This window comes from Ursus arctos, unplaced genomic scaffold (genome assembly GCF_023065955.2).
Source record: "Ursus arctos isolate Adak ecotype North America unplaced genomic scaffold, UrsArc2.0 scaffold_5, whole genome shotgun sequence".
NCBI lineage: Eukaryota > Metazoa > Chordata > Mammalia > Carnivora > Ursidae > Ursus > Ursus arctos.
Genome location: NW_026623067.1, coordinates 27,036,767 through 27,060,971, shown reverse-complemented (window position 1 = coordinate 27,060,971; position 24,205 = coordinate 27,036,767). Strand labels below are relative to the sequence as shown.

Genomic DNA, 24,205 nt, shown 5'->3' with positions numbered 1-24,205 from the left:
ACCAGAGTCATGTACACCTTTTATAAGAACAAGTAGTGTGGTGGGGCATATATATTTTTTAAGGTCCCAGATGATTTTGTTAGTATGGAAACTGTAAGTCCATACCGGTCATTGAAATAAGGATTCGGACACATGGCTTCTTTCATTTCTTAGGTCTCCAACAAGATTGAAGGGTCCTCATGAGCAAGAACTGGCCCTGTGCCAGAAAGGCCAGGCTCAAAGCAGGTGCTTAATAAATACTTGAATGGGTTTAAATAGACCCAATGAAATAGAAAAAAATTGAATAGGGATTCATGGGACATGGTACATTTGAATAAAAAAAAGAAAACTTTTTAATTAGCAGGTTAAAGAAATATGTATTAGTAAAACATAAAAAATATTCAGGTGACCTCACAGACCAGGGGATGACTGCAGATTGGAATCAGTGTTTTGCTTTAGATCTAGAAGCAAGGGATCTTCGGAGGCATCAGTGAACTAGCAGCATGTAGATACCACGAGGTGGTTCTCTCCTTTTAAGCTGACTCATTCTTGAAGTGGTGTGTTCCGTTATAAAGTCTATAGCTAAAGAAGAAATTTGGGTCATTGGAGAGAGTTAAGAAAAGAACCAAAAGCCCCATACATTGCTGGTGGGAATGTAAAGTGATGCAATGGCTTTGGGAAACAGTCTCAGCTTCTTCAAAAAGTTAAACATAGAGTTAGAATATAACCCAGCAAATCCACTTCTAGGAATATACTCGAGAGAATTGAAAACATACAAAGACTTGGACACAAATGTGCACAGCAGCACTCGTACTAGCCGCAGGATAACAGTGACAGCTGATAAACCACAAAACATGGTACAGCCGAACGATGGAACATTATTCGGCCGTGCAAAGAAATGCTACCACATGGATGAAGGGACCTTGAAAACATGCTAAGTGCAAAAGGCCAGACACAAAAGACCACATATTCTGTAATTCCATTTAAATAAAATGTCCAGAATTGGCAAACCCATAAGACAGAAAGTAGATTCGAGATTGCTGGGGGCTGGGAGGAAGGGGATGGGAAGTCGCTACTAGTGGGTATAGAATTCCAGATTTAGACAGTGGTGATGGTCACACAATGCTGGAAAGGTACTAGAAGCCACTGAATTGCACACTTTCAAAGTGTAGATTTTACAGTATGTGAATTATATTTTAATAAAGCTGTTTTTTTTTTTAATAAAAAAAAGTCAAGAGGGGTACCTGGCTCACTCACTTGGAAAAGTGTGTGACTCTTGATCTTGGGGTTGTGAGTTCAAGTCCTGCATTGGGTGTAGAGATTACTTCTAAAATAATTATTAATTTAAAAAAATCTTAAAAACAAAGTCAAGTGTTGGGGCGTCTGGGTGGCTCAGTCAGTTAAGCATCTGCCTTCAGCTCAGGTCATGATCCCAGGGTCCTGGGATCGAGTCCCATATTGGTCTCCCTGCTCAGTGGGGAGTCTGCTTCTCTCTCCTCCCACCCACTGCTCATGTTCTCTCTCTCGCTGTCTTTCTCTCTCTAATAAATAAATAACATCTTTAAAAAAAAAAAACAACAAAGTCAAGTGGAATATGGGGAGGGGGGAATCTAGATAGCAGACCCTCCAAAGAATGTTAAAGGGCTGCTTTTTCAGGCATAGTTGGCTTTTTGAACTTTTTTAATTAATAAAAAAAAATTAGATGGCTAGCTGAGGAGAAAATTAGAAGACAGAGATTATAAATACAGCCTTAGGGGTTTAGTCTGGGTACACAAGAGAAGTTGGAATAAGAGGTGTTCACATCTCTCTTTTCAGTGGTCTAAAATAGTGCTTAGAATAGGTCGTACGTGTGCAGGACGATGTGTGGGAGCCCTCTCTGAAATGGGAGAGGGATGAACTTGATGACCTTGCAGCTTTTTCTGTCCCTCAGAACATGGCTCGTCCTCCGAGCTCGGGATCACACGCTGCCACCAGCACAGTGGTCTCAGTGAAACAGGAGAGGAGACACTACCATTTCTTGACAAGTTTTATTTGGCTTCTCTATTCCATCACATACATTCCTCTTAACACTGTGACAGTCTTCTCTTCTAAACAATTAACTTTTTATTTAAAAAACAAACAAATAAACAACTCATAGCTGCACGCACAACCCATTATTTCAATCATTTGTATCAGGAAAGTCAATTCAGGTTATGTATAGCTACCTCTACTGCTTATTAATATGAATTCCTAGAATGTACTTGGCCTGGTGGAGAGTTTTCAAGCCTCCATAAGCCTTTGAATTCAGTTGTACTTGAGAAATAAAATGAGATCATCCTCACTCATCTTTTCCACGGATGGAACCATTTGTGCTAAGCGCGCCTCACCGCCTGGCTTCCCAATGCTCCTCTAGGTTCACTCAGCCCAGTCTCTGCCCAGGACCCGGATTCCCATAGAAATAAAACCAACGGAGAGACGAGCTCAGAACAAGGAAGCCTCTTCGTGGCGCTGTGATCAGATTCATTTCAGATCCTTTCCATTCTTTACTCTCTCGTTGGGTGGGCGAGCGCTTCATTTTATGGCAAAGTTTGTGTCAGTGCTGCTGAGGCTCTTGCTCTTCCCACCGCACATGTTCAGCAATATTCATTCATCGAGTAAACATGCAAATTCAAGCCTTCCTATTTTGGGAGAGTGTTATAAACCTTCATCTCCAATATCCTTCAAATGCTTTTAACCTAACAACATGTTTAATAAATGAGGGATTGGAGGTCTAGGACCAAGTGCCGTTAAAACTTGGTTTGTTGAGAACATTGACTAAAGAGAATTCCTTGCCAAGACATGATGCCCTTCACCTCCTCAGGAGGGGGATCCTGCTCGCCCTCTGCTAAGCAAGGGCATGGTCAAACTGCCCCTTCTCCAGCCCTTCAAGTCCATCGGCCCAGGTTGAGGTCGGCATGCTCCGGTAAGGGTCCAGAAGGATCCGGAAGCACCTGACAATGAGGATGCCCAAGAAAATGAACAACAAAATCACAAACACAAATGTGGTTTTCTGCTCCAGAGACATGCTAGAATCTGCCGACGCGTTCTCAAGGGGCACCAGGGGTGAAGGGACGGGCTGTCCTCCATCCATCGTCCAGAGAAGCAGGAGCATGGGATCTCCCAGTTTCCTTTTCTTCCATCATCAGTCTGCTGAGATCATGGTGGCTGCACCGTGGAGACGCTGAGTTATCTGCAGGAGGAGAGAAAGGGAAGGAGAGGGGATAACTACCAAAGAGCAACTTGATTTCTATGCTCATAAGACTGTTCATCAGAGAAAACAAGGAATCTCTAAACTTCTTCACCGAACGTGCTACATTCTGTGTAATTATGGGGAAGAATATTTTACTCTTGCATGAAATTACCAGACTGTCCTCAGAGCAGCCACCTGGGGCCAAGAGGGATGGGCGGGGAAGACAACCAGAGTACAGAAGATGAGAAATGTGCAAGGTAATGTTGACCTCAGGGTGTGCTGCCAACTTGACATCCAAACCCAGTGTCCCCTGCCAAGTCTCTTCCAGATTCCCTCCAATAATAGGACTTTCACATCATTCTCATAATGATACCATTGATGGAACACCAGCTATGTGCCAAGACGTAGCTAAACACAACATAGGTTAGCCACTCTACTACAAGCTCCGTGAAAGCCAAGACCTCTGTAGCCCCAGTGGAAGGAAACTAAGGCTGGAAAAGGTGCTTAATAGAGAAACGCTCAGGGAGTATCGGGTTCTGGGCCCCAGCCTCTGGCCTCCATTTTGCTGCTTAATGAGTATGGGCCCTTGGAGGAGTCGTAAAATGTAAAATTGGAATCCGAAATGCCTGTATATCTCACGGTGCCATAAGGAGGATGAATGTCTGTGAAAACACTTTGAAAAGTATACAAAGAAGAAAAACAAGCAAAAGTAAGAGTTTCTTCACTTCCGACATGGCTGTAGAAGCCAGGATGCTTCTCCTTTGCTTTCTGTTTCCTGGGCCAACGGAGAAAGGAGGTGTCTCAGACTCCCAGACCACCAAGCTCCTGCTGCTTTTCTTTTTTCTTCAGAAAACAAAGACCAGGTTCAATACTTCACTCCGAGAAGCACCTCGAGAACTGAGCTGGGGAGAAGGAATTGATTGGCTGCATTTTTTTTAAAAAAAGCTTTACAGTGGCTTCCTACTGCCTAAGACCATTTGATAAAGGGGAAGAGTAGGAAAAAGATAAGTTATCACTATTTCCATTTTACTGGTGGAAGAATTAAGATATATGGATATTACCGTTTGTCTTTAAAGGCAAGTTGGGGTATACACAAAGACCATAAAAACTTCAGATGTTGAACTAAATCTACATATGAGTCTGTTTGTAAGAAAAATTGTGTAGGTGAGTAGTCAGCTATGGGAATTAACATAGATTCAAAAGAAAGGATGTTCAGTGAAAAGAAGCAACAAAATAAAAATAGAAATTATGACCTAAAGCTCAAACACAATATTTCTACAGTTAACTTCTAATTGTTGCCTTGAAGCATGGCGTTAGTGATCATCATAATGGCTTGCATGTATGTTGACACTTCAAAGTTTATAAAATCACAGTTTAAGGCAGAGTTTATAAGATTTACAACCCGTGTCTGGAAGGAAGGAGTTACCAGTTTGGGGGGAAAGACTATTTTGCTGCTCCGTGACTAAATTTTGTTTAAGGCTGGAAGAGTTGCAGTAGATTTGTTTATCATTCATTTTTGTTTTGAAGCAAGATCAGGATAAAATTTGATGGTGTTTCTTAAAAATAAGCTCCTTAGGGATATAGAGGATGTTGATGGATTGGGTTTGGTTTGGTTTGCTTGTTTTTAAGGACCCTCCCAACCTTGGGAGTTAACTCTCCACAGATAACTGGGCTGAGGGAAGGAGGAAAGAAAGGGGTGGCCAGAGCTTTCAATGCAACAATCCCTAGTGCTTCCAGCGAGGGCCGTTTGCACGCCCAAGAAATAGCCAAACCAGACTTGTTCATACCGAGTATAAAATTCACCAAGGGCTGGGCCCAAAGAAAGTCATGTGCTGCTTGAGGAATAAATGCCCAAGCCATCTGCCATGTTCCCTTTTATCTTACCGTGTCCTACTGAACATCCCATCACTTTGACCCTGCCCTCCCCACGGACTTACTAGAATCCCACTCTATGTCCATTTTCCCTCCAGCCCAAATGAGGCCAGAGTCCCTTTCTTTGTCTGTTCTTAATGCAGCTGAGAGAGCTGTGCATTTTCAGGACGTTCTGTATGAAAACATTATGTAATCCAGAAAGGAAATAGAGGAAAATTGAAGCCCATTAACTGCGTAAACGTACAACGTAAAGACGCCTGGATCTGTGAAGTTCAATGAAAACAGTGAACAACTAGACATAGGACAGCGTGAGCCTGCGATGTCTCCCTAGCCACAAGCTAGGAGGCCAAAATAGTGATACCTTGTTCAGTCCTCCCTTCTCACCCCCAGTGTCCACTCGATGGCCAGGAGCAGTCTTCCCTGGCCTTGTTGTTCAACCAAAGCAAAATGCCAACTCCCTTTCTCCTATCCCATCATCTCATACTGCCTAGGCTTCCTCTATAACTCGTGTTTTCGAGCTGGTCCACCATTCACGTGGGGGCTGCAGGGATGGGCAGCCATTCCAAGAAGTCCCAGCAAGTAACCTAGTCATCCTCATTCAAGTTATCAGCCCCATTTCCCTCTTCCGTCTCCCTGTAAATGAGTCTGGAGCCTGGCTTCTTCCCAGGGAAGCCAACCCTTAGAATGATTTAAAAGTCAGTTTTAATTTGCAGTGATACCACCCTATGCTGATTAAAAGGCAGACGCAAGAATATGGTTAACCCTCTCTGCGGGCTCCGCACAGGTTCTGAGAAGCCTGCTAAAATATAAATACATATATTCCAACTGCTTCCTGATAAGCCGAACTGATGAGAAAGCGTAGATGAAAGCATTTTGAAAACGCCACGGCTCTTTATAAATTGTCAGCCTCTCCCCTCCCAGCATACTGTGAAAACCCAGGACCTATTAAAATAACTTCATTTAGCCAAATCTTCAAAGCCTCTTACTAAATTGCAATATTTTACCAAGCAGAGTGACACCTTAACACTGAGCAAGGATTTGACTAGGAAAACTGCTCTTACTTGAAGGAGGGGAAATGTGGTAGGGGGACTGTGGGGTCTTGCCAGAAATGAGGGGTCACTGGGGCTTTTGGGAGGCAGACATGGGGTACTACGGGCTGATGGCCCAGGAGGAAAGTCCTGGGGAGGGTGGGGGTTGGTGGGTACAGATGAGAAGATCTGGAGGTGGTTATAAAGGGTTATGGGGATACGGAGACCCAGGAAGAAAGGCCTAGGACTGATTGAAATCCCTGGAAGAGCCTGCTTGATTTTAAACCCGCAATCAGCTAATCAATAATTTATAAATTTGGAAAGCTCCACAGCACATTTACGTTAAAGGCAGCATCGGATAGAGTTAGAAGCAGAAAAGAAATACATGTAATCACTTGACTACCACAGTCCCAAAATATTCAAAGACAGCAAAATTTTTAAAATGTCTGCCTTGGAGTGAAATGTCCCCTTCGGCAAAAATGATCCTTGTAAATGTTCACGACGGCTTCTACCTAAATAATGAAATCTTCCTTTTAGACGAATAGAGAAATCTGGGCAAGTAAATTATTTTAAAGGATTTCCGACACAACCATCCTGAGTGTTAATAATAACAAAAGGCAGTTATTTTAAGCACGAGAGGACCACAGTTACTCACCGCCGTAGTTTAATCCTAACTGGCTTCCCCATCCCACGGAGCATGCAGTTCTTCCCTGGACCTCCATTCGCATGTGCTCAGGACACAATAAAGTCTCATTTTAATACTGGACTAAAGCAAACTTAATTAAAAGATCCCATTCTCAAAAATCGTATAACACATCCCCAGAGTCAAGCTCCCTGGACTCCGTGATCGTCGCAAAGTGTAAAATACTCTGCATTAGCCACGAACCCCGGGTTAATAGTTTGTCTCAGCCCTAGCCATTATCACTCTCAGCCACTGGCCCCACTTAGAGTAATTTACAAAGAGACCTCTCTTTCTTTCCTCATGCTTCGGACATACTGCGCCAAGTTCCATCCTTCTCAGCTCAGATCTACCACTTCTTCCCTCAAGAAAACCTTGGCACCCCAACGTCCAAGGACCCTAACGGCCCACTGAGTCCCTCCCAGACCTGAGAGCCCTGTTTCCTGGATGACAAATTAGGTCATATTCCGGCAATGGAATTTTTGTAAGATATGTATTTCTTTTCCTCCTAAGCTCAAACCGGAACAAACATCAAATTGCATTTGGTTTGGAGTAAAAGGATCAAGAAGAACAAACTTACATGGGATGGAGTCTTCAGACACCTGAGGAGGCTGTCCTCACTTAGTCTGCTCTGCACGAGCTGTTCTTTGAACCCCTCCAGGTTTCCCACCTCTGAGCTTTTAGTCATGATGCTCTCTGCCTGATGCCCTCCTCCTCGCTCTATTCCCGCCTGTGGGTTTCGCTCCCTCCCTCAGGGTTGGCACCAAATGCCACCTCCTCAGTGGGCCCCTCCCCCCCCGTCTCTCCCTGCACCAAAGAGATGGGGCACTTCCTGCTCTGTCCCCCCCGGGAGCCCTGCCCCTGCGATCTGTGGCAACACCTGTCACAGGACCTGTCTCCACAGGGTGTTCAACTCAGTCCCCTTATTATTATTATTTTTTAAAGATTTTATTTATTTATTTGACAGAGAGAGAGACAGCCAGTGAGAGAGGGAACACAAGCAGGGGGAGTGAGAGAGGAAGAAGCAGGCTCCCAGCAGAGGAGCCTGATGTGGGGCTCGATCCCAGATCACCGGGATCACGCCCTGAGCCAAAGGCAGATGCTTAATGACTGCGCTACCCAGGCGCCCCCAACTCAGTCCCCTTATTAAATAGCAAGCTCCTTGAGGAATTCCTGGCTGTTCTGGGGTCACTGCCTTTTTTTAAATAGATGTTGGATCAAATCTCTGGCCCCTTACAATCCACGGAACTGAATTCAAACTTTGAGGTACCAGTTGATACAAAGAAGGGGTAAAAAAGCCCATGTCATCCACCCAGCTTAGGATGTCAGACCATTGTGTTTGAAATAGATCTTATTTCAAAGAATCATAGATAGTCTGAGTCACAGTGACAATTTAATAGTCTACGATTTCATGATTCGAAAAGCAGTTATTTGGCTTTTTACATTTTCCTTGGCTTCAAGGCCGATGGGTTGGGTCCCATCAAATACAAAAATTAGCAGCAGCCCTTCTGTTTCAGGGCTCAAGCCTTTCTGAGCTAATTGGCTTTGCTGCTGGAGAAGAGCAGCCGTTTAAAATATCCTGAAGCCAGATGTCTTACCTGGAACCCATAAATGTCATCATGTACCCTTCCCAATCCTTTGGACATTTCATTTTGTCAGCGTTGCATTATATAATTTAACAGTAAGGGAAATTATTTTATCTGAAGAAAATAGACCTTAAAGCAACGATATATTTCTTTTCTTATTTTTAAAGTGACAGCAACAGAATTAGTTTGGTGCCTTTGGCACTTTGCTCTGTGGAGCTGCCCATAGGCATTTGGTCCCAGCCTCTCATTTTGTGGCCATCAGTTTCCACGCCCACCCCCCCCGCAATGGGATGCGATGGTCATACTTATAACAGACACAGCGCATGTGAAGTCCTGCCTACCATATCGTGAGCGTTCAACAAACACGTCATGATGAATGAGCGTTTCCTCTTTATACCAGTTTTGGGCAAAATGAGGTTTCTTTCTAAGTTCTATTATGCAAACAAGCACACTGGGGAATGGAGATTATAAGTAAACTGCCCCAAATCCTAAAATCCAGTTACCAGAAGAGAAGCATTCCCCAAAGACTGCTGACTCGAAAGTTTCTCTCCAGCATGTAGGAATGAGTAGCAACTCAGTCATCCCTCGGCTGCTAATGTGCAGGGAGCAGTGAAGCAATACCGTCTATATTTTAAGTACCTCTAAACCACATAAGTGCTGCATCTCGTTTTTAAAACTTCTAGGCCAGAAACCTAGTAATGTGACTTGACAGGTTTTCAAAAGTAGATGCAAAAACAGTGGGTCTATTGAGCAAGAACACTCACAGGTCTGTAGAGTTTGCATTCAATGTGACGGACAGGACACTTCATCCTACAAAGACATCCTGTGTGTCTTATTTATATTTCTCTGGCAGACGAGTGAGACCACTCTGCGGACTGTACCAGGAAGGGAACTGGCGAGGTAGGCCAGACTGAATGTGCAGTGACTAGCAGAGACAAACTTCCTCCAAGTGCTGCATTATTCTCCAACAGTTCTGAAACTGCCTCTTGAAATGTTAACATGGCTTTTGATGATTAACGTAATCCATATCCCGAGAGTGAGGCTAAATAGGATCGTCTCTACTCTTTGAGCCCCACAAAGCCTCAGCTGCATTGCTGTTTGCATAACTGGAGATGCACTCCACCTTCCATCCCCACCCTCCCACCCCAGACGTGTAAACACCCCAGTCGACCCTATTAAATATATTCCCCTATAACTGTGAGCCTTCCACAAAAGCTACCTCATCAGCTAAGGCACCAAATCACTATATAAACAAAAGTTATTACTTATGAATCTTGTGGAACTAGTGTGTAGGAGCCCAGGGAATGGTAATTTGCATTCCAGGATATACACACATGGATGCAAAATATTTCCTATAAATTCAAAGAAGTCATGGCCCTCTTGGTGACCAGCCCTGAAATTCAGGTGAAGATTTCCTGGCTCTTTCTAGGTACTTCACGTATTTCAACCAACATATACCTCCTTTTTTTTTTTTTTTCTCACATAAATACATGGCAACTTCCATATTTTTCTTTTCTGAATATAGCCCTGTTGATCCAATACAATAGCCCTGATGCTTCAGAATTCACAGGATGGCTAAGGACAGATAGTACTTTATACACTCAACAAATAGACTACTAGAGGCTACTAGAAAGCCCCCAAACAATGGCTTGACATACGCGTGAATCTGGTCAGCTACAAATGTCAACAGGCAGTTTCAGAACTGTTATTACCCCCCACTGCTGCACTGGGAGGTCCGTTCCCTCGGACTGTCACTGCCAAGTCAGCCTGCAGATGTCTGCTTGGGCTTGGGAGTGGACCCTGCTGTTCCTGGCTTCCCGGCTCTGGGTCAGCAGGAGACCACCATTCTCACCAGCCTGAGCCCTAACCTCAGCGTGACTTCTTCCCTATCTTCATCTTTCTCCCAACATCTGCTGGACGGGTTTTAAAGGGACTGCAGGGCAAGGCTGCAGCCTCACTGAGAACATCAGGAAAACCCCACGTGAGTGCCCAGTCGGGAACTGGGGGTACCAAAAGGCACCACTAGAAAACTGGAACTTTTCTCTTTAAACGATAAACCTTACTGTTATACCCGGTTTGCCTTCTCTGTCCTTGCGAAAAAGAGCACTTGCTGATACCTCAGAAGGCTAGGGCTGCACCGTGCTTACCAGCCAGGGACACCAGGGACAGTCAGCGTTATCCTTAGGAGTTGTTAAGTTGTGATCCCTTGTGAACAAATCAAAACATCCCTATTACATTTTGGAAGGTTGGATGTTTTCAGTGAAGGGAAAAATTACTGTAATGGGCAAATAGCTTTCGAGAATAATTTACTGCAGCTTAGCAAAGAAAAGAGCCTGTTTTACTACTCCTTTATCCAGTATCACTAGCACTGTAAACTTAAGCATGCTTTAAACATAAACGCATCATTCCATTTCACCCCCCTCGTATTAACTTTACCTAGCAACTGTTTCATTAGACTTCATCTGACATCTAGAGCTAAATTCAGAGCTGGGATGCAAAAGGCATCTCTGCGATTATCGCTCATGCATACATCGTAAAGTTAGAGAAAATCATTAATTAGCCCAGCAAGGACACGCTGTTGGTCAAGTACCTGAGTCTGGCTGAACAAACACTTGATCCATGTCCTGGTGGAACAGTTACAGGTAGTTATAAGCCTCTTTAGTTTCCATTCTTCCCGACCAAGCTGCTGTTGAGGCAGGAGACAGAGGCAGCTGCAAGCAGCTGAGGGCACACCCCAGATCGAAAGCCGTTGTTTCAGGCTTAGCAAATTCCCATTAGAGCCCCCGAGTTAAAGGAGCATCGTCTTTCTGTGTGAGGCATCCTTAGCGGCCACTACGGCTGCTTCCTTGTGGTGAGCCATGAATTCAGTTCTGCCTCAGCAAGTCTTCAGAGGATTCTGCTTCAGTGAGTAGAGGCAGTATCCTAGCAGTGTGTCTGAAATCATCTTCCAGAAAGCATTAACATTCACAAGGAGTACGGGGGGGGCGGGGGGGTGTGTGGAAACATCACCAGGCATTCCCATACCTTTTCAAAATCAAAGCCATAAATCTACCAATGCTCTGCTCTCCTCTATTGATTGTTGACACTATTCCTCTTTGGGGCTGTCAATTAGCACCTTGCAGCAACCAGCCTCCATATTGATTATGGTTTATGACCTTCGGGCCAACTTAATTAAGGGGAAGACTTCTAAGGAAGGACATCAACATAGTATTTGGGAAACGGAGGGAAGGCTCCTTTTCCTAAAGAAAACAAAATTGACCTTTCAGAAAAGCAGGACTTATGGGAGGCGAAGAGGAAAGAACAATTAAAAAACAACAACAACAACAAAATCATATTTTTACCACCTGTTTGTAAATTTGCTAGGCTGTAGGTTGCCAGGCCCAGTGTATCCTTTGGCCAGCTGGCACGATTGTAAACTTGACAGGCACCCCACCCCATGCAGGCCATCAGAGACCACTGATGAATAAAGATAGACCTTCAGTGAGAGAAAATTGTTCTAATTCTACAGATTCTAGTTACATGGCACAACACTTAAATTATTTTCCTTGGATAGAATGCCTAAATAAATTTGGAAAATGTTTTAGGATAAAATTCGTCTTTTAAAAAAAAAAGTGCTTCTCTGGAAAGAATTCAACACAATCCTTAAGATGGAACATCCTTGTTTTTTGGCAACTCACCACTTTCTTTGTTGAAGTAGAAGCACAGTTAGCAACAACACCCACCCACCAAATGATGGGGTGCATGATATTTAAAGCTCACTCTGACGGTGCCTGTCAGCTTTGCTGTCTCTTCGGCTCTTGCGAGAAGCCGGCCATTTACCCAGTAGCTGTAGGGGCCTGGGAGAGAGCTCATTGTCTAGGAGGAAAATTTCCATCCGCTAGCAACAGACAGCAATCCTGGATAGACCTCAGACCCAAGAAAATGTAAATGCCAGATGTTGTGATCTCATGTCAGAATCAAATGCTTCACATTAGAAGCTAACCTCACGCGAATATGAAGGTTCTCTCCCCATATGTTTTCCAGATTTTAACCGTATTTCCTTTCCAATGAGTTTCTCTATATTCACACACACACACACACACACACACACACACACACACACACACACAACAATGGGACACATGAAATCCAACAGAGCACTATCATTCAGTACTAACTGGTATCCTTCGTGCTCTTCAGCCGACGGTGCTGGTGGATGGAGCAACCTGCCTCGGTAATGCCAACAGAGTGTGCCTCAGGGAACATTCTGACCCCACCCGTACTTATATGCTTATCATTCCGTGGGGTGGGAAAGCACTCTCGTTAGAAATGAACCGGAGTTACTGCGAGCTCACCCTGCCCATGAGGCCTCCTCAGATATTGTTTTACCCTATAGACTGGGAGAGGTGGAAGGGAACATGAGAGGCCGTGGCTGCCCTTCAGCTCCTCCACGAGCTGAAACCATCCCAGAGAGACGAGTGCCTGGCCTATTTTTAAAACTCTCCAGAGAATTAGATTCCATACCCCACTCTGACAACGTCTGTGTAAACTAATGTCTCCGTTGCTTACTTAGCCTCAATGGGATGGCGTATTTCTTCTCATACTACCCTGGTTGCAAAAAGTCAGTCACGAACCACCACATGATTTTGCGAGAATGCTCTTACCCCCGAGGAAGCTTGAACTAGGGAAACCAAAGGACGTTTGGTGAAGATCTTGCAGCCAAGTTTGGATATTTCTTTTATAAGATAATTGTCATTGAAATGATGGGAGTGAGGCTTCCCCCCCCCCCCATGCAGGCACATTATGTGACTCATCGTGAATTCTGAAATAGCGAATAAGGATTTATGAGAAGTCGAGTTCCTTGAACATTTCACAGTAGGTCCTATTTCTTTAGTCTCTAATAATTCTCTTTATCTCTCCTCTGAATTCTTTTCCGAATTTCTGCTTTCTGGTCCAGCTTGAAATCGAGAACCCAGAATGCTACACAGGGCTATGCAAAGCTTAAACTCACAGGGATTTGTGGTGACTAGGGTGATTTCATACTATGCCTCTCTTACACATTCTGATCCCAGGGTTACTCCTGGGTGTTAATTCAGTCTTTCTTTTTAGCCACACATCATGAGTCAATATTACTAGAAATCTACTTTAAGAACTTTCTCTATATTTTAATTTCAAATCTCACCCTTGTATATTCTCTAGATACTAATTCTTCCCTCAATGTCCCATGCTGCACTTTTTCATAAAACGATGGACAATGAATATTTTTTAAAAGATGCTTCATGAACCATCAAGCTTTATGCCAACCCAAAGCTGTTATTATTAGCATTATCATTATTATATTTCTGTCTAATCCTCAAAATTGAATTGATTCTTGATCTAATCTTCAAAATAGAAACCTGATTTTCTTTTCATGTTCATCTCTAGGTTCTTGGTAAAAATCTAGTTTCTTCCTTCGTGTCCATTTTTCTTTCACGTAGTCAAGAGACATTCACTAAGTTCATTCACTCGCATCAGGTCTGTTCTGTGTTGGGTGGGGAAGAGTGACAAATATGGAAAAGTCGGTGCCTGCTTGAGTTTGTTCAGGTTATCACTGCACAACTCTGGGAAGGACCCAGAGGGGCTCCACATCCAGCCACAGCGGCCAAGCTTCTGGGCAGAAGAGCCCACCTCCACTGTTTTCCACTCCCTCACCTCCCCTTCCCTGCTCAGCCAGCAGACATCTGAATTATGTCCTCCTTTCTCTACAGGACTTGATTTCACAAGGTCATCTGTGCCTTCTCATTGTCTCAAGCAAAAATAAATAAATAAATAACTTGGGGTATTGATCTTCCTCTCTCTTTGTGGCAACACTGGGACATAGCTGACCAGTGTTTAGGGAAGTTCTAGATAAAAGGACACACAGAGTAAGGTGGAGTGGAAGAACTGATATCTCAGCCCTCTTCCTTCTTGGCCTACCCCTCTCCCCTGGTGCCCCCTTGGCTCCTCTCCCTCCATAGTCTCTCATTTGCCCCTTAGAGGCTCAAGCCAAGTTTAACTCATGTAACCACCAGTGACTCTGAAATTAAGGGTGGAAAGACAGGCAGGCTAGGATACATATTAATGGGTCCACCACTTTCAATTCATAAAAAAAAAGCAGTGAAAGTCCGTTTATGTGTTATTTCTAGGTTTCTGTCTTCTTCATTTTTTTAAAAAATAAATCAGTACATCGTGTAATATGTTTTGTTTGTTTTTTTTTTTAAATCAAGATGAGCTCTAGTTCTAATATCCCTCTGATTTGCCAGGTCTTCGTATAAGTTTATTTATCCACTCAGCTATCTTCACAGGTCAGTGAACAATCAAAGCACCAGGGAACAGTAGGGAAGGCTTAATAATATTCACACCAAGCCCATGAATTAGGATCTATAGTCAAGCATTATTAAAAGCGAGCAGGTTAAAGTCCAACTGCAAATTGGCAGCCTACCGGGTTGATGTTTTTTTCTTGAACGCATTTCTGTACACATCACATCTGTGGTATGTTGAATGCTCAATTAGTAGCTGATGAATCTGGAACAGAGTAGTATTCAAAATGAAAGGAGAAGGAGACAATGCTGCAACTCAGTGCAGATGTATTTGGAAGGACAAAAACACTGATAGAAAGTAATATCTGAGAGTAACAAGGCTTGCCCTGTAAAATGAACAAGTTTGTTCATTTTTTCCTTTTAAGTCAAAAACAATAAAGCATCAAGAAAGGAAATGCATCACAAAAAAAGCTGATGTCCAACCCTGTTCTATTTAGAGACAATATTTGCAAACTTTCAGATATTAATTCTAATTACAGCATGAAAGTGTTAGAACGTTACTATGGATTATTCACTGTTCAAAAGAAATTCTTACTGAGGAGTTAACAGCCTGGCAGGTAAATTTATTCTTTTTATATGCCTTGTACAATAATAACAATTTTCTTAATGACTTTGAAATACTTAATGCCTTTAAAATGTCATATAAAGTGCCAATTAGAGTATTATATACACCATTCTTCTCAATTTTTATGCCTCATTTTGGCACTACTCTTTCTGTTCAACAGCTGCTCTTTAGAAGGGACCTGTACTGTATGGACACTTTGAGGATTGAGGTGATTAAAACATTAAGATGATTTAGAAAATGAAATAGAATCAGCCTGAGAATTACTGACCTGTTAGCCTGACTTTCGTACCTGACAAAATTCTGCAACTAAAAATCTCACCACTGAAAATCAATTTGAAAACACCCAGAGGAGAAAACTAATCATACAAAGCAGTTTTTAAAATGCTGGTTAAAAAAATTCATGACAAACCAATCTCAACTTCTGATATTTCAACTTGTGGAAATGATGGAAAGGAGGCTGAAGAATGAAAAAATGGTCATAAACAGCACAAATTTCAGCTGCCTCAATGCTACATCTTAGGAATAAGGTAATCAATTGCTGCTTGAAAAATCATTTAACTTTGCAGATATTCCACTCTTCCAGTGGGGTCAATCAAAAGTTCTGGTCATACAGCATATTATTTTAAAAGGCAGACACCAGGGGCACCTGGGCGGCTCAGTGGGTTAAGCCTTGGACTCTTGATTACAGCTCGGGTCATGATCTCCGGGTCGTGAGATTGAGCCCCACATCCAGCTCTGTGCTCAGAGGGGAGTCTGCTTGAGATTCTCTCTCTCCCTCTCCCTCTGCCCCTCCTCCTGCTCACCCTCTCTAAATTAATTAATTAATTATATCTTTTTTTAAAGAAGGCAGACATTAAGATTATGTACATCTTTCTCTTCCAATCCTACATTTCAAACTTCGAGAGCAGCCTACCATCTATAATTTTGCCTGCAAATAATATCTATTATATATTTATAGAGTGTGTGTGAATAGTCTCCATCATCTGTATTTCTATTGTATGTGATATTAAATGAGCTTGTTAAGCGTGCAGATGTGAGGGGCCCGGGCTCACATTGTTTAATTCAGTAAGGCCAAGAATCTGTATTTTGAGTAAGAGACCTGTATGACTAATGATGTAGGGCATATGAAGTCCACATTTGGAAAATGATAAAGTTAAACGTCTTTTGTTCCCTTCTTGATTGGCCAGGTTAGGCTTTTTATTTTATTATTATTTTATTTTAAATGAAATCTAGTTGACAGACAATGTTACATTAGTTTCAAGGGCATAACGTAGTGATTACACAGCTCCGTCTGTACCTTGTGCTATGCTCACCACAAGATTAGGCATTTTAAGTCCTTGAGGGAGGAGCCTTAAGCTTAAAATTGGAGGCATCTCAGACTTCTTTGATTAAATCCGTGGACCCATCATTAGAAATAGGCATATACTGTATCTTTGCTTAGAGAACCTCTGCCTGAAATTTCCATTTGAAATATGCATCTTCTCTTTCTTCCTCCCCTTCTTATCTCCAGTAAGGTGATATTGAACAGTGACGAAAATAAAAGCCCGTAGTGATGAAGACAGCGGAGTGGAACGAGAGGCAGAGAGGAGCGTGGTCTATTTCTGGGACAGGAAATGAATGGAGGAGGGCTGGCTGGTGGAGCGAGCTCAGACGCCATGTAGGGGGGTGCTGCACCTGGGACAGGTGGCTGCCCAACAGTGGAGACTTAGGTCAGGGAGGAGAAGTGGGGGCCACAAATAGGAAGAAGTGCCCAGTCTGGGGATAAGTGAGTGATCCCACTGCATTCTGGGGCTGTACACTACCTTGTGGGCTGGGAACCCTGATGTAATTATCAGGAGAGCCTGTGGAGACGATTGAGCCAAACTGTCACTTGGGACGGCAGGGTAGGAGTAGAGAATGTCAGCATTAACAAAATAGACAAGTGTGAGGTCAATTTGTTAATGAGAAAATAAGCAGAGAACTAAAAAGAGCAACTGTTAAAATTTTGTTCTGCCTGAGGTGAGACCTGAGAGGTGAGGGTAGCGCCCGGGAGCGCTATTTTCCATTATAAGCCTCTCTAAGCAATTTGACTGTCTAACCGTGTGCATATTGTTTAACTCTGTGCAATTTCACTTGGCAAAAACTGTCAGAGTAGTATGGGCAAACCATTAAAAAAGAAATATAACCCTTGCTTGAAACCCAAGCAATGAGTCTCATGATGGCATCTTAGGGCAGCAAATGAGCAGATAATTCTTTGAGGACAAGGGTCTTCCTTGAACTCCTTGAAACTCCCCTTGAGGGAGTTTATTCTGTGGTTTATTCTGCTTATAAGTAAAGCTAATCCTTCCAGGTGCTCTTCAAACCTCTTGTGTATGCTTAAAACATGATTTTTTTGTAATTGCAGGTAATGCAATAAAATCTAAACTATTGCCCTGGTTTCCCCCTATCGTTCAGATGTCATCTATTTTAATATGTGTTCTGTATTTATTTATTTAGTTAACTTCTATTCTTTGTTCACTCATTCATGTGTATATATTTATACCCCATTAAATTTCAGAAGAAATTTGAAGAAAGTCTTGAAGACTTGACGAAAGTCATGAAGTAGATTATATGTCATTAGTGGTAGCCGAATATCACTGTCATTATGTATTTATAATGAATTTTCCCATTGCTGATCTAAACGAGGCTTGATGTCCTTGTTCAAATTTTGAAAAATAAAATCTTTTTAGAATGGTTGCTCGGCTGAAGCACTAGACACCATATTTAATCTTAAAAAAAGACTTGTCTTTTATAAACTTTATTTTGTAAGAATTATATATAAACAAATGCAATAACAAGGAGTTCAGTGTACTGTGACTAACACCGAGGTGAAAGTGTGGTGTGGATAATTAGTAGAGATTGAATAATAATTCAGGAAAATTTTTCTAAGAGCTTGTAAAAAAGGCAACTCTTCATTTGAAATGCTGGGGAACAGCACCTTTAAAATAACCTGAGGCAGAGCAGATGTTAACTAAGTCTCACTTCCATTTGCTTTCATCCTCATGAGAACGCCCTTCAGCATTACTTTTAGGAAGGGTCCTTTCTCTGGTTCTCAACATTTCTCTTAATTCAGAAATGGCTATGGAGCCAATTGAGAAAAATGAACATTTAGTGTGGCCAATAGCCCTGCGATTGGTATTGTGTATCATGAATACGGTGAGGGGCTCGGGTCAAATGCCAATACGATATTCAGTGGACTATGGATTGCTAATGTCTAAGCCAAGAAAAGCTGTGTTTGCAAACGAGAAAAGGATGAAGAAAAATCTCTCTCGTTCCCTGCACATGCCCACGTTTCTAGGCCAAGTCAGGGCAGCAGAATGGGCCATTCATCATTAACAGTCACCCCTTCCCTTGGTCCTGCCTTTGAAAATTAGCCTCTCTGATTGGAGATGAGCTCTTGCTGGCTCCTGGAGCTCTGTCTTGATTTCCATCCAGGGATGGAGTCCATGCCTTGTCTGTCTACGTGATCACAGCTCCTTACATCTTTTCTTCCCCCCAAATCTTTCTCCTCCTCTAGTCCCATCGTTTCAGAATCACAACTTTCCTAAGCCATCTGTTTATGTCAAACAACAAATTACTCTTCTCCCATCATGTATGGTCCATTCAAAAGCTACCTGGCTCAGGAAGCTAAACACGGCAAAGAAGAGCAATGGAACTTATTTTTGCAACTCCAGTCAACAACTACTCCTTCTGTATCTTCTTAATATCTAACACCACAAAAGCAACAGCAAAATATTAATTAGGATAATCAGGATAACAATACAATCACAGTAACAAAATTCAGCCATCTTGTACCTTTGGTCTCCCTAGACTTTGAACTCTTGCAATGGCAAGAATTGTACATCTTTACACGTTTTTATCCAGTGAAAGTAGTGTGTGTGTGTGTGTGTGTGTGTGTGTGTGTGCACGTGTTTGTGTATGTGTGAATTTGTTCTCTTTCTGATTAGACTATAAAATACTTGAGAATGAAGGAGGCTGAGCCTCCTATTAATTAATTTATTAATTTATTTTGACTGGCTATGATATTAGCAGAAATAATAAATTTACCCGCGTATTTCATTCTCTGTTACAAACTGTCCTAAATAAACATTACAGTTGTATTTTTTCCCACTGTTTTCTCTTGCAACATCATTGTCATACTTTGCCTGCCATATTAAAATAAGTCTAACCAAGCATAACCATTAATTACTAGCTTCCAACCAGTAATCTGCATTTGTATCCGTCAAGATGGGCCAGATAATGCTGTGATTAAAAAGCAAACACATTTTCAGTGGCAAAAAATAACGAAATTTATTTTTTGCTACATGTTCCTTAAGGGTCACTTGAGGATTCTTCTCCAAAGTGATTGTTTTCCTCGTTCCAAAACCCAGAGAAAGGGGACAGCCTCTATCAGCTATGGAGGTGGAGCAAAAAGAGAGAATGGCAAAGCACATCCTGGCTCTCATGGCCTCTACAAGGTGGCTTGAATTACATGGACAAAGCAAATCTCATGGCCACGTCTGAATTTAATAGGCTGAGAAGTATAAATCTTCCCTAGGAAGGAAGATAGGACTCTGTCAAACAGTGACATTGTCTACCATTGCATTTAACTAGAGTTTTACCCTTTACATTGTGACTTCCCATAGATCATGCACCCATGATCACCGTTCTCTGGCATACAACTGTCCCTCATCTCGGCATCCTTGAACTTCATCCTGTGCCAACATTTTCTCCCATCCAGTCATTGATCCAGGTCTCCCTGACCTCCATTGGATCTCTTGCTTCAACCTCCTTGCCTCTTCTTTGCTTCTAGTCTCAGCTTGGATTTTGTTGCCTGGGTTCATTTGGTTTCTTTAGCCTCTGATCTCTTGGGTCCTCTTTTAGAGTGTGTCTTGTCTCCTTTCTAGCTTGGCCCAAGGAGACAGTCCGTTACCATGCTGCCCTCCAGTGCAGTCCCAGAACTCTTTGGCTCTTTCGTAGTAGGCACAGTCACAGCGTGATATTTCTAGATCCCCTCCCACACCCTGACTCCATCCCTAATGGGTCAAGTATCACACTGAGTACCTCACAGGGGCCATACCATCCCAAGACACATAATGTCACTATTCCAATTTTATAGGTACATTGACAAGGTTTGGGGAGCTGAAGTGATCTGCTCAAGAACATAAAGATCACATTTAAAATATTTTTGCCTACCTCTCTTCTGTACAGCCTCAGATACATAGACATGGCAGTGTCTCAAAATAACTCAAAGATTGATAGGGGACTCTGGAAAAAGGTTCATTTCTTAGTGGGCAGAGAAAATGGATGTGGACATACAAGAGACTGCCTCCAATCTGGAGTTTGAGCATTGACCCTCTGATTTACAGAAGTGTCTTATGCCAGCGGAAGGAGGGAACGAGTATGGTGTGGGTGTGACTGGGAGGTGGGTGGAAGGCAGTGAGCTGGGATCTCCACAATAAAGCAAACAACCGTTTCTTGGGTTTGAGATCCTTAGAGAAAAGGATCATAATTTTGACCTAACTGCAATGTTTCAAAAATAACTTTTTTTGTTAGAGATTATTTTTGTCTTCCTTGTTCTCCTCTGCCATCTTTTATTGTTTTGTTGTTTTTTTCCTAACTGCACACCCCTGTGATATCCTTGTAACCTCCCTGACCTTGGCCATGCCCTCTCCTGGATGCACATAGAATCAGAATATTAAAATAGTAGCAACATTTCTAATAAGACGGAAGCATTTGTTTAGACTACTAGAGGCTCCATAAGGCATAAACATTGTTTAATGGTTCTGCTGCTTCTCTGCCCTCTGAGGAGAACATAAGCCTGATGCTTTCCTGAATGCGGAAACAAAAAGCTCCTCAGAGCAACCAAGAAAACCAAACCAAAACAAAACACCCTCACCACATGTCAGTGTTCTTGATAGTGACCAGCTCATTCACCTTCCTGCGTAGATTTACAAGTTTTGAGGCTAAGAGGGGTTTTGAAGAGGCCACTGTGTGGCAAGACCACTAACCCAACTACTGGACGGCTGAGTTCCTTGGTCTTTTGCTACCTGTCCCCGCCTCTTACGCTGAGACAGCTGAATTTGCTCTTGACTTGAAATACTGCATCATAGGTGGCTCCAAATGACCATCTGTATTTTTCCTGTTTGTGTTTAGTATTATAAAACCATTTCTTTGGGCGCCTGGGTGACTCAGCCAGTTAAGCATCTGCCTTTGGCTCAGGTCATGATCCCAGGGTCCTGGGATGGTGTTCCACATGGGGCTCCGTTCAGCAGGGAGTCTGCTTCTCCCTCTCCCTCTGCCCCTCCCCCCTGCTTGTGTACTCTCTCTCTCACTCTCTCTCTCTCAAATAAATGAACAAAATCTTAAAAAAAAAAAAACATTTCTCAAAACTGTACTCTAATTAGCTTGGAACCAAAAGAGAGCTCCACACTCCATCTCAGGGATGTTTTACTGCAGGAGGTATCAACAAATAAGGCAATCAGTGTTATGCTGGTTTAAGAATATTGAGTTCCTTTATTTCAGGGGAAATTTTTTTGAGTCTCTGGCTATATATTAAAACCAGAATGCAAGCAAGCTGCAGTTTGGAGGGAATCTTATGCAGTTCTGGACATGATCACTCATTCAGAGCAGTGTAATCTACCACAAGAAAAGACAATTGGAAGTTACTGGAAGACCCCTAGGTCCTTTGGGTTGGGACCTATGTGAGGTAAAGCAGTGCACGGAAGCCTGAGATCTGTATTCTTACAGTGGCTGCGAGACAGTTATCCTAAGCAAGCTAGCCCTTGGGTCCCACTTTGCTTAGCTATTAAATTAAGGAGGTTATGACTAGACCTAAAATGTTATGGTTCTATGTCTATCATATGCACACCAGAAAAATATCACCACTGTCTTCCCATGCTTGGATAAGCTTCCCAGAACACTCACCACTTCCATCAGGATACCTGGAGGGAGCCCGAGCCCTTCAAGAACTCCACCTTTCCAGGGTAGAATGGTTCTACCAGCATTTCAGGAGGAAAATTAGAAGGAAATTTTCATCTGGAGGATTAGAGAGATTTCTTGAGTGTTCTTGGATGGATTTCAGGAAAAATCAAATCTGCAGTATTTCCTGTGCCATTGTGGGTGAAGCACAGTAACGACATCCATGCACAGCCCTGCCTTGACCACTGAAAACATCAAATATCCAGAAGTATTTTCCACAAACCATTGGAGTATCAAAATATTTTGATGTTGCCTATAAACCAATCATAGGGAATTATACTGTTATGCTAAAATACTTGAGCTATCTTCTTCCTGATAAATGATGGGAAAGAAAAATTCAATTCTACAAGCATGTTTTCATAAGTGCAAAGAAAACTAATTCAAATTCATCATGATTTGAGTAATTGGTTCAATTCAAACTTAGTGGCTGGTAACAGCACTAGCTATGTTCCTTTCAAAGTCTACTATTTATAAAATGAAAATAAATTCAATGGATTTCAAGCAGAAGCATACTCTGTGAAGACCTAAATATAAAGAGTCATTTCACAGAGTAATTAGAAATCATGATGCTTTCATCAGTACTTTCAATGGAAAGTTTCTCATCATGGTTTGCTAGATGAGTTTTTGCCATTAGGATTCCTTCATAAAACAACTAAGTACCTATATTCAAGCATCTTTACCCTTTTGAAGCCTGGTCATATTGAACCATAATGTAAAATCGAGAGTATTTCTATTGTTAGCAATTGTCATTTGTGTTGGCTTTTCCAATTCTCTGACCTATCTCTTAATCATCTTCAGAAACCACTCATCCACTGTAGTCCATTCCTCAATTAGCTTGGCCCTGTCCCCAAATGACCTTCCATAAAATACACAATCATCAAAATCTTAATATAAATAATTCATAGATAAAACTTCACTTAAAGTATTACGCTAATAGATTATAAATATATAAAAGAATGAGGTCTAATGGGAGGGCAGGAGTTCATAGTTAACGTCAACATAAGACATAAAGCAATTCAAATAATTGCATTGTCCTTCTCCTCTCTCAATTTCCCCGTGCCTGTATTCTTACACATGTAAAACGGGGATAATAATAGTACTTACCCATCTCCTAAGATTGTTGTAAGGATTAAGTGAATTAAGTTCAGATAAAAGAGCTTAAAATCATTCCTGGCACATAGAAGTATAGGCTATTATATAAGTACAAGCTATTATATAATCATAAATATTACTTTCATCTTTTGTCTTCTGATTGCACCAATGATAATAGCACATCTTCCCATGATAAAGTACATTGTAATTTTTCATTTCAGCATAAACCCAGCAAATTCAAATGCAAGTATAATTTTAAAACCTACTGCCTACGCTCAAGTTGGAATGGAAGCCTTAAAGAAATATTGAGGTCTATTCTGAATCATTAATTTATTTTTTTATAAAAAAGTGTCTTAGAGATGCTTTACATGTAATAATTTATTTAATCCTCACAAACTAGGTATTGTTGTCCTAATTTTGCAGCTGAGACATAGACTGGTTATATGACTTGCCCAATATCACACAGGTAGAAGGCGATGAATGAGGGATTCAGATGAGGGCAACTGGCCTCTAGAGGCCATTGGATTATCCTCTATGCTATTCTTGATATGGATGGAAAATTCCTCATTTCAGTTCCTAAGCTAATGGTTACTATTGTGCAATCACAGACAAGTCAGTTTTAAACAACAATTCTTGGCAGAATTGCCCAAGTTCAGATACTTTACAAGGGGCACAATTTTATTTAATGGACAAACTTTTAAAGAGTCTATGTCCTATCTCCCTAATTACACATGAACCTCCATGAGGAGCCTTATATCCTCCAGAAAGTCAAGTTTGATCTAGGGCATGGAAGAGGCCCTCCATAAATATTTGGGCTTATGGGACACTTTCCCATCCGATCGTAATTCCAGAATTCGGGTTCCATGAGGTGATCTTTCTACTTCTGATTTAGGACTGGTTT

At 42.0% G+C, this 24,205-nt stretch overlaps 1 protein-coding gene across 3 annotated transcripts; it reads right to left on the bottom strand.

The window, feature by feature from the left end:
* Nucleotides 1-1,992: 1,992 nt before the first annotated feature.
* CTXN3 (cortexin 3) lies at nucleotides 1,993-12,722 on the bottom strand. 3 transcript variants are annotated; one of them, XR_007190412.2, is made up of 3 exons: nucleotides 12,510-12,722; nucleotides 10,943-11,591; nucleotides 1,993-3,187 (listed from the first exon to the last, which is right to left on the bottom strand). XR_007190412.2 is itself a non-coding variant. In XM_048220784.2 (2 exons), exon 2 carries the CDS (start codon nucleotides 3,107-3,109, stop codon nucleotides 2,843-2,845), a length of 267 nt encoding a protein of 88 aa, XP_048076741.1. In that variant the 5' UTR covers nucleotides 3,110-3,187; nucleotides 3,360-3,407; the 3' UTR covers nucleotides 1,993-2,842. The 3 variants fall into 3 exon arrangements, 1 of the variants encoding a protein (XP_048076741.1); XR_007190413.1 differs by lacking the exons at nucleotides 10,943-11,591; nucleotides 12,510-12,722 and adding an exon at nucleotides 7,347-7,464; XM_048220784.2 differs by lacking the exons at nucleotides 10,943-11,591; nucleotides 12,510-12,722 and adding an exon at nucleotides 3,360-3,407.
* Between the last annotated feature and the right edge of the window lie 11,483 nt (nucleotides 12,723-24,205).

What these genes read in the sequence shown, in the direction of transcription:
- CTXN3 (XM_048220784.2), bottom strand. Translation starts at nt 3,109, where the DNA reads ATGCTCCTGCTTCTCTGGACGATGGATGGAGGACAGCCCGTCCCTTCA.